Below are 17,634 nucleotides of genomic sequence, written 5' to 3' on the forward strand. Positions count from 1 at the left end.
AAAATTGCCATTTCAGCTCTGGGTGCAGCTGGAAAGAGGCTGTCACTCCCGAGAATGTACAGAAAACTTAGAAGGATGCGCATGAATGAGAAGCAACTTTTCCCATTTCCTAGTCAAATTGCATGAGGATGGCGATCATGGCCGGGAGAGGCTGAGCCTCGGGGAGCTGCCTAATGCTAAGCGGTTCTGGATTTAGCCACCTGGGGCAAAGGAGTCGCTCTGGGCAACTGTCCATTTGGGAAGGTGACCAGCCTGCAGCCAGAGGGGGTCGCTCTGGGAATTTCTGGCACTTGGGAAGGTGACCTGCCTGCAGCCAGAGGGGGTCGCTCTGGGAATTTCTGGCACTTGGGAAGGTGACCAACTCCGTAGCCAGAGGGGTCACTTGCTATGGGCACCTGTCCAGGGGTCACTTGGAGAGAGGCTTTTCACTTGGCCCTATCCCCAAGGCGGCTGGAGTCCAACGGAAGAAGAGGGGGTGTGCCTTAATGTGGGAAGGGAGGAAGGGGGAGGAGGGAAGGGAAGAGGAGGGATAGGGAGGAAGAGGGAGGCGGAGGAGGGAAAGAGGGGGTGGGAGGGAAAGGGGGGAAGGAGGAGGGGGAGGGGAAGGGGGGGAAGGAGGAGGGGGAGGGGGAGAGGGCGGAGGGAGGAGGAAGAGGGAGGCGGAGGAAGGCCGAGGCCGGAGGCGGAGCACCAGCCTAGACGCGCGCGCCAGAGGCGGCGGCCCGACCCCGCACCGGTGCGGCGGCGGCGCTCTGGTTGGCTGGTCTCCTCCATCCTCCCGCCGCCGCCCCCTCCTCCCTCCCACTCCCCGCCCTCCCCGCGGCTGGCGTAGAGAAAGTACAGTAAAAAGTCCAAGTGCAGCCGCTCGGCGCAAGATGGGATCCGGCTCCTCCAGCTACCGGCCCAAGGCCATCTACTTGGACATCGATGGGCGCATTCAGAAGGTAACCTCCTCCCCACCCTCCGCACCCGCGGCCGCCGGTGCCCCCCGGTGCTCACGCCCTCCGCCGCAGCGCTGTGCTTGGCCCCCACCGGGCGATCCCGCGCAGTGGCCCCCCCCCGGGTGGGGGCGGGGGGGGGGGGGGGGTCGTAGCGGTGGGGGGGGGTCGTAGCGGTGGGGGGGGGAACCTGGCGCAGCGGCGGAGGGCGGCCTGGGTGGGGGGCTATCGTCTGTGCGTCCGCGCGTCCTGGGTCCCGGCTGCAGCCTCCGACAACTTGGGCTGGGGGCAACAGGGCTCTGCGGAGCTGCTGTCCCCACGCGCCGCCTCCCCCCTCCCCCGCCATGGAAAGGGGCGACCCACAAGGGGGTATTTTTTTCCACTTCATGGGCAGAGCTTTCTTTGTAACAGATCTCATCAGGCTGAGTTTGTATGTTCAGGGGCTGGTGCCTGAAGCCTTTCGTTTCCCTCGTAACGACCCCAGAGCAGACGCCCCGCGGAGCCCCTGGGCTGCCCTGCGGGACGTGGTCCCCAGACAGGGATGGTGACTGAGACACGGAGGGTGACCGAGTACGCCGCCCCCGCCCCCAGTGGTGGTGCTTCCTGGCCAGGGGGGAGCAGGTGGGGGGGTGGGGCTTGGCCAGCAGGGGCTGCGCCCGGCAGCCCCCCACCCCGCCCCTCCGTGTACCCCACTGGACAGATGGTCAGCTCTGACAGCAGGGGGGGGGTCCTTGAGGCTGCTCTACCTCCTGGGCCCACAGAGACACTGAGGGACAGGCCAGACCAGCCCTGTGGTCTCTCTGCCCTTCTCTGGAGGCATGAAGCCCTCCAGATGTCCAGGGTCCCTAACCAACTTGACTCTCATAGGAGAGGCTTCCCAGCAGACCCCCTTTGTTCCTGGCCCCTCCCTTGCTAAGGCCCTGGCCTGAGTCCAGAGCGTCCCGGGCCCATGCTTCTGATTGGCAGAGAGGCACAATAAGAAAGCTGGCTTGGAGGGGGGATTTTTAGCTCCTCCAGAACCCCCCCCCCCACACCGGGAAAAGCCATAAGTGAGGAATCACTCCCAAACTTCAGGGGCACATTTCAGGGAAGCTGCCATCTCTCCCCTTGCTCTTCTCAAGGACCCCCACCCCCACCCCCTGCCGGGAAGCCAGGGAGGGATGCCCCAGCCAGTGACGGAGGAGGCAGAGGCGGGGGGAGGTGGGGCGAGTCTCCAGAGATCTCTGGACTGCCGCTGCCAGCTGATAGACTTGCCAGAAGCCACCCTCACTCTCCCCATCCCCGTCTCCATCCCAGGAAGTGGGAACTGCCCCTCCCCCACCAGCGCCCGCTTTAATAGAATCGGAGAGCAGAGAACAGGAAGAGTCTGCAAGGCCAGGTGGTCGAGCCTCTTGCTTCATCAGGGCCGGGCAGTTGGTTAGCAGCAGACGGAGGACTGGGCTCCAGTCTCCTGACTTCCAGGACTCGGCACCTGTGACTGAGCAGGGACTTAACAGCCCCCTCAAAGGTAGAAATGACCCTCAGCTGAATACCTCCCTGTGCTGCATACACACGCATGCACAACCGTGCCCACATGTGTGCACATACGTGTTCACGCACAACATGCACATGAAACCATGTTGCACACATACATACACAGACAAGCCACACACGTTCCCAAGAACAACCCTGCGTGCTAACACACACGTGTGCAAACACACACGCGTGCAAACAAACGTGCACACCTATGCACAAGCACACACGTTCCCAAGAACAACCCCGCGTGCTAACACACACACGTGCGAACAAGCAAACGTGCACACCTATGCACAAGCACACACGTTCCCAAGAACAACCCCGCGTGCTAACACACACACACACGTGCGAACAAGCAAACGTGCACACATATGCACAAGCCACGCACTCCTACCCCAACAGATGAGAATTCTCAAAGATTGGCCTTTTTTCATCTTTTTGAAAGAGATGAGATGAGATGCCCCCGACCAGGTCAGAAGTGACAGCTTCCTCCCAAGAACTTCCCAAAGGTCTCCCTGAGACGCGGTATTAGAAGTGGATAAGAAGTGGCAGAGAGGCACCAGAGGGTGGGAGGTGAGAGCCGAGTCTGGCAAGCTCTGCCCGTGGGGCAGGCAGGCTGGTCTTTAGACGGTGACACACCTGAGGTTGGGGTGACCTCCGGAAAAACAGCCCTGGAGGCACGCCTGCATTTAGGAGAGAGGCCGTGGCCTCGGGAGGGGCCACATCTGCTGCTGAGCTGGCTCCCCTACTTTCTGTGGTCTTGAGCAAGTCCGCGGGCAGCTCTGAGCCGGCCTCCCCGTCTGTAGAGTGGGACGGCGGTCTCTGCTTTATAGACTGTCCTGAGGACACAAGACCGTACGACCAGAGGGCATGGGGCACTGCGGGAACAGGGTGGGTCCCTCTCTCCGTCCACAGTGGCCTTTCGCTGATCCAGACCGGGGAGGGGAGCCCGAGTAGGCCGTGGTCTAAACCTCGCGCATGGCCACAACGCCTCTTAGCGGTTCTTGACGAGGCTCTGCGCCCTCTGCCTGCGCTGTTGAGTCCGGTGGAGGCCCGTAGCTGGACTCGTAGCCGTGGTTGAGAGCCGAAGCGTCTGGGGTTTCCGAGCACGTGCTGGAAAAGGACAACGGGGCTCTCCCCGCACACCCGGCAGCATGGCGGGGACCGGAAGGGGCTCAGCGGAGAGCATTTCCAGCAGTGCTTTCTGTGGTCGCACTTTCTGTCCTTAAGGCTCCAGGCACTGGATTCAGCCCTGCTCTGTCTCCCTTTTATCCTTCCCAGAGCTTCTCCCAGGAAGGTCATGGACACAGACCCCCGTTGCTTCCGAGGGGCAGGTGCGCTGGGGGTGGGGGAAGGGCTAAGGCACTGCTTTGTCTTCCCCGCCCTCTGCCCCTCCAGTGACCCTCTCTTGGGCACCCCACGCCCCCCCCCAGAGAGAGCAGCAATATAGGGGCAGAGCGTTCACAGCAGTGACTCCTGCAGGTGTAATCTGCTCCAGCCAAGCTTCGGGGGAACTGTCCCAGGTCACCGGAAGGGAGGCCGCCCGCCCTGTCTCAGGACGTACTTGGGGTGGTGACACTGGAGGTGTCTCAGGTGCTTGAAGAAACCACTGCAGCTCCCGGAGAGCTAGTTCAGTGCCTCTGACATGAAGAAGCCTCCAGACCCAGAGCTCTCCAACCAGCCCCCGGTGACACAGTGCGAGGCCAGCAGGGGGACTTTGGGGGATCCTCGGGCCGCCGTGAGGGGATCGATGTCCCATCTGCCGGCTTTCCTTCAGCCCTGTGCAGGGGGCGCTTGGAGGGCAGCGGTAATCCTCCGAGCCCGCGCCCCCCGGGGTCCCCTCCAAGGCAGCAGAGAGCCGTGTGGCCTCTCCCAGGGCTTTGCCTGCATCCCCGTGGCCTGGGCAAGGTCCCCAACCTCTGTGTAAGGTGGGGGTACCCATAGTGCTGCTTGTCATAGCGTCGGCCGGACAAGACCCGTCACTTAGGCCGCTCTCCACGGGAGCTACCAAACAGCCACTGTGTGCCGAGGGCTGGGTCCCGTGCAAACGTGACACCCACGACCGTGTCCCACCGAGCGATGGGCTCACGGATAGTAAACACAGCTGTTGCAGGGTGCCTGTGGACGGACAGAAGGACATGGCAGGCCCCACTGGTGGGGCAGGGCTGTGTGCCAGAAGTGGGATGCTTGATGAGTAGGCTCCCTTCCTTGGTAAAGACTGGCTTTGGGGGGGGGGGCCGGCGTGGGGGAGGGGGACTTTTTGCAGACTGGGAAGCCTTAGGGTGACCCAGGTTAGGAACTGCTGGTTGGCCAAGGTGACAGCTTCACTCACCTCCACACATCTGTCCCCTTGATGCCTCCTCCTCTGCTCCTGTTGAAGGAGGAGGGAGTGGGAACCAGGGTCCCCAAAGCTGGATAGCTGGGGACCCCCGCTCCAGAGGACTCCTCTCTAGAAGATGCTGCTTCTCTTCTTTGCCCAGACGGTTTGCGTTTTCCTTTCCTCTGCTGGCCCTGGCCTCAGTACCTGTTCTTTTCTCCACCTTGCCCACACAGTACATCCAGAGAGAGGGGCACTCAGCTGGGTTGTGCCGGGGGTGCCAGGGTGGTGCCCTTGGCATTGGGGAGGAGGAGGGGCCCTGCCTGGTAGCACGTCCAGGCGTGCGTTTGATGACCTTACCATTCCCAATGAAGAAGAGTGAGGGTTCGCGTGACCTTGGGGCCTGGCTTTGGGCTGGAGCTGCTGAGAAGCCTCATCTGGACAAGGATGGCCATTCTGGAGCTCCTGCCAGCTTTGGAAGAGAGCATCCCTGCTGGCGCATTGCCCTGGCCTGGTGGCTTGCTCAGGGACATGGCAGTCTGCCCGGACCACCCTCAGCCACTCTGAGCTCCTGGGTCCTTGTCCCAGCCTTGCTGCCGCAGGAACCCCGGCCTTTCTCTGCCACTGGGACCCAGGTCCAAGACAGCCAACAGCCACTTGACTCTGTTAATGGTTTCTACTCTAAAACAAGGAAATGAATGAGGAAAACCCGAAGGGAAGAGCAACCTTGGGAAGTTGTTGAACTATCTGCAGAAGACTGTGCCCGGTTCACGGCTGACTGCTAGCCCCTCCCCGGGCCCTGTGCGCTTAGGGGTCCCGTCTTCTCCCAGGGAGCCGGCGTTTTCCTCTGTAGCAGGGCCCTCCCCCCGCCCTTGGAGGTCAGACCTCTGCAGCCCTACCGGCCACCTCCCTCCCTCCCGCCTGCCTCCCTCTGTCCTCCGCTTTGCTCCAGCCCTGCACCCTCCAAGGGACTTCAGGCTCCTCTACCTTTGTTGCTTGTCTTTGGCGCAAATAGAAGCTGCTGCTCTTCTTCAGGCCGGTCCTGTCTTCCATTCTCGAAGGGTGTAGCTGCCCCTGTCCTGTCCCGTGTGGTCAGTGCGGCAGGACCCTGAGACTCCCCGACTCATGGGCACCTTTCCCCTTTCTGGAAAATACGTCTGTCCTGCCACCCGGCAAAGCCCAGTGACAATTTCCTTTCACTTTAAGATGTGTGCACCTGCTCTGTCCACACTCCGAGCCGGCGGAGCCCGCGAGCGGAGGAATCTTCCCTGGGTTTGCACAGGGCTGATGCACTGGCCAGGCAGACCCATGGTGAGTTCTCTGGGCTTGGGCGTTCCTGTGAGCCCTGCATCCCTGCCAGGTGACGGGAGCACCCCTTGGTCATTGCCGGCAGTTCCAGCCCCGCCCCGCCTGCTTATTTTTCTTCAAATGTTTATAGCTTAAGATATTTACACAGGTACTGAAATGGTAACAGAAGCTAATTGCAATGCAGGGAAGTCTGGGGACTCCTAGTGTGGAGAAGGGACTCATCCCACACCGTCTTGGTTTCCAGCGGAAAACTGGAGATGGTCTGCAGGCAATGGGGGAGGCATTTTGCCTCCAGGCCTGCCCCTGAGCTCACGATGACCCGTCTGTCTCCAGCTGGGTCAGAGCTGGGAGGCGAGCTTTAACAGGAACACCGTGTGTTCAGCCTCTTGCTCAACAAGTAGATCGGCCCCACGGCCCACAGTGCCCAACAGGTGTTGTGCAAACAGAAACTCTTGGAAACGCAGCCTCTCCGAATTCTACTGAGCCCTGGGGGCTGAGAAGTCAGTGCTGGCCTCCCACTTGCCCCGGCCTAAAGGCTCGCTCCCAACACCTGGAGGCCCCAGGAGGGGCGTGGCTGCACTCCACTAATGTCATCAGGGTGGACAGAAAATGACACAGAGGTCTCTCAGACTACGCGCAGCTCCCCCTGTCTTGGAGGGGTGGCCACACCGAGTGAGGAGGGATCGACAGCCCCACAGATCCAGTTCTGTTTCTTGACAGCTGGGAGGCCCGAGGGAAGTCACCTTCCCCTTGGTTAAGTGGGCGCGGCAGTGACGCCCCCATTGGGTGACCACAGATGGCGCTAAGGAATGTGCGAAGTGCCCAGGCCTAGCGAGCTGGCCACACGGGGAGGCTCGGCCAGCACGTCCTGCATGCAGGCCCTTGCTCCCTCCCTCCCCCAGCACACTGTGGAAGGAGCTGAGGCAACCCCTCCTGTCACCGGTCGGTATCTCCGCGAGCCCACTGCGAACCTGAACTAAGGCCCCAGGCCCCCGGGGCCCACTATCCAGGACACCTTCATCTCCAACTTGGCAGAGGCTGCTGGAAACAGGACCACGTGAGCCCCGAGCCGGGAGGGCCGGCGGCCTCCCCAGAGCCGCTGTGGGCTAAGGACTGGCCTCAGACACGGGCAGAGTGCAGCTCTGGTCGTCAGGGAAGAGAAGCAAGAGCAGACGAAGGGCATGGTGTCCCCATCAGACGGCTGATGTGAACCGACATGCAGATGAAAGAGGAAACGGCCTCAGCCAAGTGGCTGATGGCAGAGCCAGCCACAGGGAGCCCAGGACGCCGCCCCGCGGTCAGATAGCGGGACTGGGTGCACAGGTAGCCTTGGCTCGCTGGAGGCTGGGCCCCCACACCCTTGTCCTGGCTTTGCTGCCCCCGAGGCCCTTCCCACAGCAGAAGGCCGAGGCTGAGCCGTCCGCACCCAGTCACCTGCTTCCGGGGCCACCGATGACCCAGCAGGCCGCGCTACTGGGAACTGGCGGAGGTCTAGAGCTAGAAGGGATCAGAGAGTACCTGAAAGACACAAAGGGACCCCCAAGCACCCACCTGGACAAGACGGCAGCAGCCCACCAGCTGGTCCCGCCCCCGGGAAGGATGCACCCCTGCGTCTCAACTCCCTCCTGGGCCACACGGACGCATGCATGCATCTCTCCCTAGGCATGTTTGGGACACAGTCACGTGGTGGGCCACTGTCTAAACAACACTCAGTTCCTCAGCCCCAAATACTTGCAACCTCAAAAAAACCAGTCTCTGCAGTCGACAGTGTGGTTCCTCTGCCTTGACTGCACCCACCTGTACCCCTCACTTCCACCATGGCTCCACGTCTGCTCCCCGGATCCCCAAGCTGATCGCCGGATAGGAGCAGTGGCCTGAACAGAATCTCACAGCACCACTGAAAACCCGTCTAGAAGGTTAAGTTCGAGCCAGAACATCTCAGCAAATTGGCTTTAGATGTTGTCCCGCATGCCTTTTTTTTAATTATAGCAAAGTACATATAAAATTTGCCATCTTAACCATTTCCGGGTTCCATGGCGCTGAACACACTCACATTCTTACGCAGCCGTCCTCACCATCCGTCCTGAACTTTCCCGTCTTCCCAGACCGAAACTCTGTCCCCGGTAAACGCGAACTCCCCCAGCCCCTCCCCGGCCCCCGGCACCCACCTCCTACTCTCTGTCCCTGTGGGTCTGACTGCCCCGGGTCCCTCCTGTGAGTGCCTCACACAGTGTTTGTCCTTCTGTGGCTGGCTGGCTTCACTGAGCGTGGTGTCCTCAAGCTTCGTCCACGTTGTGGCACGGGGCAGTTTTCTTCCTTTTTAAGACCGAATAACATTCCGTCATGTGTATTGTGCACGTGCTGTTTATCCATTCGACCCTCAGTGAACCTGCCTGATCATCTTTAGACCCCTTAGTCATTCACATTCTTATTTCCTCCGTTTGCGAAGCATGGGTCTGTTGCAGCGGGTCTATCACTGTGTTTGCCGGAAAACAAACTCTCTTCTCCCTAAGGCCCTCCGTGGTTTCCTGGTCGCAGTTGTGTGAATCTGAGGAGTTGTGTGTGTTGTCGTCTGGGAGGTGGGATATGTTACAGGCGGGGAGAGTAAACTGCTCAGGGAAGGGGCTGCGTCTCAGATTCAGTGACATTCCGGGCATTTACTGGCAGCACGATGCCATGGTCAAGAGCATATGGGTCCCGGGGCAAGTGTGTCTGCCCTTGAAGACGGTCGTGTGCAGTCAAGTTCCTGACATGCCTCGATGACTCCATCTCTGAAGTGGGGTGAAGGGAGCATCTCCCTCACGCGGTCGTTCTGATTTAATGCATAAATCTGCGTCCAGTGCTAAAACGGGACCACTACGTGGCCAGTGCTACCTAAAGCCCCTGTTATTTTTATTTGTTTGTAACTTACTTATTCGTGTTGTGGATGTAAGGCAGTCAGATCTCCGTGTCTCGTTGGGAGAGCCTTACGGAGACCCCTGGCTTTGTGCTCCTGTGTTGGCAAGTGGCCCCTGGGGCAGCCGGCCATCAGTCCCAGCACGGGGCCCCGTGTCCAGGCGTGCTCTGTGACATGCAGGGCCTGCCCAGCCCCGCGGTGCTCCCAGCTCCGTGATCCCATGCTTCCTGCGGTAGCCCCTGGTCCACCCTTGTCCCCCTGGTCTTTCCACTGAAGCCAGGACCAAGGATGCCTTTCATTTCTCCTCCGTTTCAGAGATGGAGCTGTGGGGATTGCAGCGAGGAGGGCCGGTGGTGGAGTGACCGCTCAGGCAGGCAGGCATGGATGAACTATAGGACAACCAGAGCCGCGTGCACACCAGCTCTCTGGTTGCACGAGGGTTCCAGGCTTCAGCCTCATTTATTTTGCCGGAGGGGGGTGGTTGTGGTACCCACAGCCCTTAACGGTAATTTTGCTGTTGAAGGGAGCTGCGCTGGTGGGGGGTGTGGCTAGTCACTGTCCGCGGCGGCCCCGGGGGGCTCGCTGCCACGTTGGCCACTGGGCAGCTGGCCTGGGGGAGCTGCTGGCCTGGGGGAGACGGAGGTGGGGCGCTTTGGGGAAACAAAGTCAGAGCCCACCCGTAGAATGGCAGGAGTTTGCGGGCTTTGGCACAGACTCTCTCCGTTTAGCCTGGAACACTACCATGAGGACAAGCTGCCCCCTGTCCTGCAGTCAGCACCACCAAAGGGAGGTGTAGGGTGGCCGGAGCTCTGTCATCCTGGGGGCCAGTCACACACGGGGCTGATGTATTTTGTAAGCAGTTAACGGAACCCAGTGATCAAGCTCTTTGTCCTCACAGCTTCTGCCTTTAGGGAATTTTTTTTTAAAAAAAACTTTTATAGCCTTAGAAATAACAGAAAAAGAGGCAGTGCCTTTTGACATTATCATCTAGAGATCTTCAATAATGTTGAATTGGCATTTGCAAGAGCAGCAAACCCAGGGCTTGCGTGCGGGAAAGCTGAGGGCGGACCGCCGCGGGGCGTGGCTGGCGAGCCAGGCTGGGGCTCAAGCCATGGCCAGGGCGCTTGGGGAGCAGCCCCCAGAATGATTTCGCTCAGAGTTGTGTCCTGTAAACTTCACGCAGGGAAAAGTGAAGATGTGAACCGTGGTTAAAAGTTTGTACGTACTCTGAGACCTCTTGGTGGAGCTTCTGAAGGCCAGCACATGTCGCCGCCGCTATGGATCACAGAACATCCAGAGCCCAGAACAGACACCGGAGGGGCTGAGGAACATGACCCTAGTGATGGCCAGTGATGCCCGGACATTTGGAGCCCCTAAGACTTAAGGATGCCCCCCTCCTTGGGGCCGCCCGGATGCATGGCCGTGGTGCCAGCATGTATTTGATCCCACTTTGTGTGTGTTGTTTAGGAGTCTGTGCCCCAAGTAGCAGAGGCGGGAGATGGCATCTGTGCCCCATCGGCAAAGCCAGCCTGGAGTATTCCAAGGAGCCGGGGTCCAGGGAGGCGCTTCCGTAGCAAAGGAGTGCGTGGGGAAGTGTAGGAGCAGTGAATTTCCCCCACAGCTATTTCTGGAACCCGGGCTGCGTGGCACCAGGCTGAGCAGGTGAAAGAAATGGGTGCCAACCTCGGAGAGCTGTGTGGACACAGGGGCATGTAGCGTCTGGACGTCGGCAGGGCGGACAGCCCTGGCGGGGGCAGGGAAGAGGCACTGAGAAGTGACCGGTCTCTCCAGGGATGAGGGACCCTGGATCTCCTGGGTGTTGTGCAGAAGTAGCCGAGGCCACAGGCTGGATGCCAGACCTCCTGGAACACTCCGCACCCCTACCCCCATCCCCGCCCCCCGCCCCCCATGCTCCTGGGGCTGGATTTCAGCCCCTGCAGTGAGCCCTGGGCATGTCCTCCAGAGGGACAGAGCAGGCAGCCGGGAGAGGCCGCTCTAGAGCCAAGGTGGATCCCGGCACCAAAGGAGCCCCTCGCGGCGCCTCCCGCCCCTGACCTGCCCCTCCTAAGGGCCAGGCTTAGTTTCTGGAAGAAAGAGCCGGGGCTGGGGGGGGGGGGGACCTAGGTGGCTCAGTTGGTTAAGCGGCTGCCTTCAGCTCAGATCGTGATCCCAGGGTCCTGGGTTCGAGCCCACATCGGGCTCCCTGCTCAGCAGAGAGCCTGCTTCTCCCTCTCCGTCTGCCTGCCTCTCTGCCTACTTGTGCTCGTTATCTCTCTGTCAAAAAAAATAAAATAAATAAAATCTTAAAAAAAAAAAAAGAGCCATGGGGTTGGCTGCTTTCAGCCAGCTGCTGTGAGCCCCAGGCATCAAACTAAAGAGTGAGCCTGCACGCAGGTCTGTGGCTCAGCGTGGCCAGGGAGACACGGCCCCTGCTGAGGTTACATCACAGTGACACGCCACCCCCAAAGTCCAACGGCACTGAGCAGAACCTTGACCTTTGGAGGGACTGTGGCAGCGCCACAGGAGGCCCGCGAGGCTTCAGCCTGGTGGGTGGAGGCCAGCCTCTGAAGGGAAAGAAGCAGGGTGGGGAGGCCAGTACGGCCCCCGCGGCGGCACGCACGCCGCCAACTTGGACTCGAAGCCCCTTGCCTACACTCAGAGACACTTCTTTTCTGGCAGGAGACTATTCAATTTTTCTAATGAAATTTCAAGGCAATAAAGAGAAAAGGAAAAAGAGGCAGGAAGAAAAGACTTCTCCTCCACTCCCGCGGCCCTGAACTGCCCACTTTCTCCCACGTCTCTAGGATTTCCTTGTCCCCGGCCGCGGCTCGCCAGGTGGCTGTGTGAGGACCTCAGGTCCGCTGCCCACGCTGTCCCGTGCTCTGCCCCTGCCCGTGTCGGCCCCCAGCTTGTGACTGTTGCAGGATGAGGTGTCCCCATCCAAACCCCAAAACTTCTGGGGGTATTACAGTTATTTCAAAGGGGATTTAAAGTTATGGTTTAGTTGAGGCATGTCATGAAAAAGAACTTTGAATAAAAACATGCCCCTCCCTCTGCTTGCTTGCCTCATGCACTTGGAACAAAGTGGCCTTATAAAGTGAGAGGTGTGGGGAGGAAGGTCCCCATGGCCGCCATTAACGGGAGGAAGTGGGGTTTGCTTCCCAGACCTGCCGAAGGGAGGTGGACAGAAGGACGTGGAAACTTGACCCGCTTCCCCAGCTCATCCTGGGCTGCCTCTGCTCAACGTTGTGGATTCTGGGTTTCATGCAAGTGCAGACTCCAGCATGGGTCTCAAGAAGGTCAGGGTGGTAAATGATTTCCAGGATTACTTGAAAATACCTGGATAAGGAAATAGTGGCGACGAGTGGACTCCTCTGGAAAGAAGTCAGGGTCCCCCGTGTAATTCCCGGAAAGGAGGCTCGAGCCGGAAGATGCATCACCCTCCTCCCAAAGCCTTGACAGGTTCTCCTGAAAGGGCCGCAAACCCTAAGTCACCCAGAATCCTCAAGGTTTGCTCCCCACCCCCAACCTCAGGGCCAACACCTGCCATTCGGCCAAGGCCTCTGCGACCACCTGTTGGCCCGCCCCAAGGAGGCCCACGCAGGACCAGCTCCCGCACCCACAGCCCCTCGGCTGCACACTGGTGCTCCCCTCTGTCGTCCCATCTGGGAAAGAGGATGGGAGCGGTGGTGCTCACTTTCCAAGGTGACAGAGCTCGGGGTCTGCAGTTGGGGAGAGTTTTCCTGTCTCCCAGGCTCGGTCTCCCCCATGTCTTTTCACCCGCCGCCACTCCCTCAGCCCTCCCAACGCAGCTGAGGGTTGCATACTGGGGTCTCCTGTGGGTGGTCCTCCCCACAGCCCCTCCCCCCCGGGCATGAAGAAGCCTGGACCCCAGGACGGGTCTCACTGGCCCACACTCGGACCCCTGATACAGCAGAGCTGGACAAAGACCTCGGGGGGAGGGGCACGGGTTAGGCGGGAGAGCTGGGTGAGGGCCCAGCTCCGGGAAATGCAAGGGTCGTGCATCAAGAGCCGCCTCCTATTTGAATGGGAACTCAAGAAGTAAAGCCAGTTGAAACCAGAGAGACACCTTTGGAAATGTCCTCACTTGAAGCAGTGCTTGGAAGGGTGCTCCATGTCCGCACATTTCTTACCCTTTCAGCTGTCTGCTCTGCACTTTCAATCCCCCGCAATCCATTATTTATAACCGGGGACAGTGACCTCAGACGCCTGAAGTGGAAAAACAAAACAGAGCGACCCCAGAAGAGTGACAGGGAGCAGTGGGACGGACCTGCCGTGACGAGCGGGTTCCAGGCGGAGGAGGTCTTGGACCCTTGCAGACGCAGGCATGGGGACACAGGCCCCGAGACGCCGTCGAGCCCAAGCAACCCAGAGCCTGAGCTGGAGGGGTTTATACAGTCTGCGTAGCTGTGTCCTGCTAGTGAACATTGTCAGCCAGGACCGGAATGCCCCGTGTGGCCAAACTGTTCTTCCCCAGCCTCCCCACCCCCTGCTCCAGACCAAGCCCTCATCAGCTCTTATGAGGGGACAAGGGGGTGCGCCTCCCGTCTGTAATCCGTCCCCCGCGGCCCCTCCCGGAGTGTGCTCCCCGTCACAGATGCACTCCGAGCCTCACATAAGCTTCAGGGATTCCTGTTCCCTGCAGAGAGTCCAGCCTGAGAGCCCAGGGCTCTGTCAGCTCCCGGGGCCGCTGTGGCACATTCCCACTGTCAGCACGACTGCAAACAGCACGGATTTATTCTCTCGAAGTTCTGGAGGCCAGAGTCCAGGATCCACATCACTGGGCCAGAATCAAGGCGTTGGCAGAGCCTCGCTGCCTGGAGGTTCTAGGGGGAAGCCGTTGCTTGCTCTCCCGCTCCTGGGGGCTGTCAGCACGCTTTGGCTTGTGGCCACACCGCTCGGGTGCCTTCAGAACTCTCTATTCGTCTTCCCATCTCTCTCTGCCACCTTGTGACTTCACTTAAGCACCCCCCCACCCCCCAAGGTGATCCGGGCTCATCTCATCCCAGGATCCTTCATCTAATTATGTCTGCAGAGACGTGGCCATGTAAGGTGGAGAAGGTGCTACAGGGCTCTTTTCCACGCCATTCTGTGGGCTTCTGGCCTCAGACTGTCCCCAAGTCCTGTCCCCAAGCCTCTTCCCATATCCCTGAAAGCCAGTGGGATCGTGGGTCTGGAGTGGGAGCGGGGCGCAGTGAGGGGCTGGCCCCTTCCCTTCACCGGCAGGCAGCCTGGCGGGCCTTGCTCCTGCAGCCTCCCATCCCTCTGGGCCCACCCGCCTCCACGGACCGGTCACCTGCCTCCGGCTGGCTGCACACCCCAACCAGGGTCTTACCTGTCTCTCTCCTCCCACACCAAGTTTTGCTGTTCGTTTGGATGGAGTGAACTTGTGCCGTGCTGAGCAAAAGTGCCTCCCAAACCCTTTCACCTCAGAGACGTTTGCTGAGGGCTTCCTGTGTGCTGGAGCCGAGAGAAGATGCTTGATAAAGAGGTGGGTTTGGGAGGCTGTGGTGTGCTGCAGATCACTCGGCCCCCAGGCCCCCTCGCTCCCCACACCCTCCCCCGCCATCAGCTTGTTGCTTATGCAGCAGCCCTGGGATGAGCAGGCTGGGGCTTGTGGCTGGCCCTGCTCTATGCCAGTTGTATGATCCTGACACTCAGATTCCACATCTGTGAAATGGGGATAGCACCTGCCCTGCAGACTTGTACAGTGCCCACAATGCACCACCTACCTTTCTAAGGATTTTATAGAGGTGACCAGCGTCTGCCGCATGTTGCAGATGCAGAGAGTGTGCAATAAAGAATTTGCTCACGGCCCCGGGTTGCAGGCAGAGCTGGGGCTGGACCCAGGAAGGCTGGCTTCGGGTTCTGTGCCCCACGGCGCAGACTTCAGGGAAAGGTCTTCCCACGGGATGGATGGTCTCTCCAGCCTCTCGGGCTCAGTGCAGAGCCTTCCCCCTGGGGGCTTACGGCGCCTTGAAGCAGGTGGAGCTGGTATTGCCCCATCTTGAGGAGGGAAGGGCTCTGCAAGGACAGAGAGGTCGGTATTTGGGGGCCCCCCTGTGGTTTGCCCCAAACTAAGTCTCCCACAAATCTGGGAGGCTTTGTGCCCATGCTGCATCTGAGCTCCATCGGAGCACTGGGTGGCCTCCCGCACTGTGGCCTCCATCGTCCCACGGCGGTTTGTCACCCCGAGCCGTCAGTCCCTCACGGCTCCCTTGCCGACCATCACCCCACTGCCGGACACTCACACACGCCCTTCCTGTTCATCGTCGTCATATCACCACTCGCTGAGTGACTTTGGAAACATTCCTGAAACTCTCTGAACCTTAATAGCTACAAAATGGGAAATGACACCCACCTTCAAGGCATGCTTTAAGGACCAAAGACTGTATGTGTTCTTCACCAAATAATGGCAAAGAAAGGAAACGGAACCATCTCTCTCTCTGTCTCTGTCTCTCTCTCACACACACACGCACGCACACACACACACACACGCGCACACACACACACACACGTTTTCAAGTCAGGATCCAAACCGGGCCATGCACTAGGTTTATTTGCTGTCTCCTTAAGTCTCTTTCTATCCACGTGTTTCGTCCCCTTTCCATTCTGCAATTTATTTGGTGAAGAATACATACTGCTTCTGATCCTTGAAGCATGCCCTGAAGATGCAGATACAGACGTATAGGTGTACGGAGATGCGCATGAGCATGGAGGTGGCTGAGGAGCGATAAGGGAGATTCTTGTTAATTTCCTTTCCATGTGAAAATCACACTGTGGCTATCTTGAACCATAAGCAAGGATCTTGGATGTTAGGGATGCACTCTGAAATGCACAAGATGACACAGAATGATGTCTACAGTGAGCTTACGACCACCCCAGCAGGCGGGGAAGCCGGGGTGCAGACCCGCGGGCTGGGTCCGAGCTGACGGCCGGGGTGGCAGGTGGGGGGTAGGGCTCTGCTGCTGCCAGCGCTCCAGGATTTCCAGCATACAGAACTTCTTAAAGATTTTATTTATTTATTTGGGAGAGAGAGCGTGCATGGGCATGTGAGGGGGAGGGGCAGAGGAAGAGGGAGAGAGAATCCTCAAGCAGGCTCCATGCCCAGTGCGGAGCCCGACAAGGGGCTTGATCTCACGACCCTGAGACCATGACCTGAGCCAAAATCATGAGTCAGGTGCTTCACTGACTGATCCCGCCAGGCACCCCTGGAGCTTCTCTTCTTTAGAAGAATGTATGCAATGAGTCTGGCCCGTAGTAATAAATGGTAGTTTCTGCTATTATTTTATATTTTCAAACACAATGACCAGAAAAATACCTCCTAACTTGAAAGGGAAATGAGGTCTAATACAGAGTTTATTTTAGGGATCGACTGCCTGGCGGTTAACTGTAATCCATTCTGACCATGACGTTATCCTTAAGTGTTCTAAAAACAAGAGGCAACACGGGGTGAACAATATGCTAAAGTTTATATGTCTATGAAATTTATAATTAAAGGAGAATTGCAGATAGATTGCAGGTGAACATAGAAAGAGAGAGAGGTAGATAGCCTACAATCTTGGCCTCAGTGTCATGCATTTATTTCCTGAGTATTTAAAAACATAAACGGTAGGGGGGCGCCTGGGTGGCTCAGTCATTAAGCGGCTGCCTTTGGCTTGGGTCATGATCCCAGGGTCCAGGGATCGAGCCCCACGTCAGGCTCCCTGCTCGGCGGGAAGCCTGCTTCTCCCTCTCCCACTCCCCCTGCTTGTGTTCCCTCTCTCGTTGTGTCTCTCTCTGTCAAATAAATAAATAAATAAACTTTAAAAAAAAAATAAAAGGTGGGATTTTGGTCTTGATCTGCTTAGCCTGTCTTCTGTGTTAAACACTTGTAATTCTTGGGCACTAATAAGCCAATGGGAGTTTGCCTTTTAACTCCCCCAAAGATAGAAAAGTTGTGAATCCACGGATGTGTCGTAAATTGGCTGTGCTCTGGGCTGGTCGGGTTGAGTTCTAATTCCTGGAGCTAGGGCATGAGATCCAGGAGCCAGACTGAAATACTTGGGTTTGCTTCGAGGGCAGACAAAGCCTTATAAGAGCTTATAAAAGTGTATGTAAAACCTTAGTAGGTAATAGAAGCTACAGAAAATGAATCACAACTTGGTAGACAAAAGATAAGGAATTTGAATTGGTTTATTTTCCTCTGGGAGGGGAGCCTAAGTCAATATTTGCTACAAGTATGCCATCGGAAATACCAGCAACTGGAAAACAAGGCAAACAGAGAATGCATACATCATTATGGGCAAGTGACTTACCTCCCATGCAGACCTCCACTAGAGCTCTCCTATCAGCACAGCATCCATCTCTGGGCTTAGAGCCAGGGAGGCTCCGGGTTTGCATGTGGGACCACCCTGGCCAGGCCAGGCCAGCTTCTTCTCTCTCTGGGGCTTAGAGTCCTCATCTGTGTGAAGGGTGATGGTGATACCAAGCTTAGAGGTTCTTATGAGGACCCAGGGTCACAGGACTTGTAAGGCATTTGGCTCAGGTTCTGGCCCAATCATAGGCTCAATTCTGATAGGCGGTGGTGATGGTGGGACTGCTGGTGCTGTGGTGATGCTGGTGGTGGAGGAGGTGATGGTGGTGTGGTGATCCTGGTG

At 58.4% G+C, this 17,634-nt stretch overlaps 1 protein-coding gene across 4 annotated transcripts in view; it reads left to right on the plus strand.

The window, feature by feature from the left end:
- The first annotated feature begins 642 nt into the window (after nucleotides 1-642).
- Nucleotides 643-17,634, plus strand: part of PDE9A (phosphodiesterase 9A) — a 92,349-nt gene continuing 75,357 nt past the window's right edge. For 2 of the 4 annotated variants that reach the window (XM_073887022.1, XM_073887021.1), the window contains exon 1: nucleotides 643-944. In XM_073887022.1, coding sequence (XP_073743123.1) covers nucleotides 876-944 — 69 coding nt within the window. In that variant the 5' untranslated portion in view covers nucleotides 643-875. The remainder of the gene's footprint in view (nucleotides 945-17,634) is intronic. The other 2 variants (XM_073887020.1, XM_025863481.2) reach the window with 2 other exon arrangements.

The sequence above is a fragment of the Callorhinus ursinus genome, unplaced genomic scaffold (genome assembly GCF_003265705.2).
Source record: "Callorhinus ursinus isolate GAN/ISIS: 27379988/994484 unplaced genomic scaffold, GSC_fseal_2.0 scaffold75, whole genome shotgun sequence".
In the NCBI taxonomy this organism is placed as follows: Eukaryota; Metazoa; Chordata; class Mammalia; order Carnivora; family Otariidae; genus Callorhinus; species Callorhinus ursinus.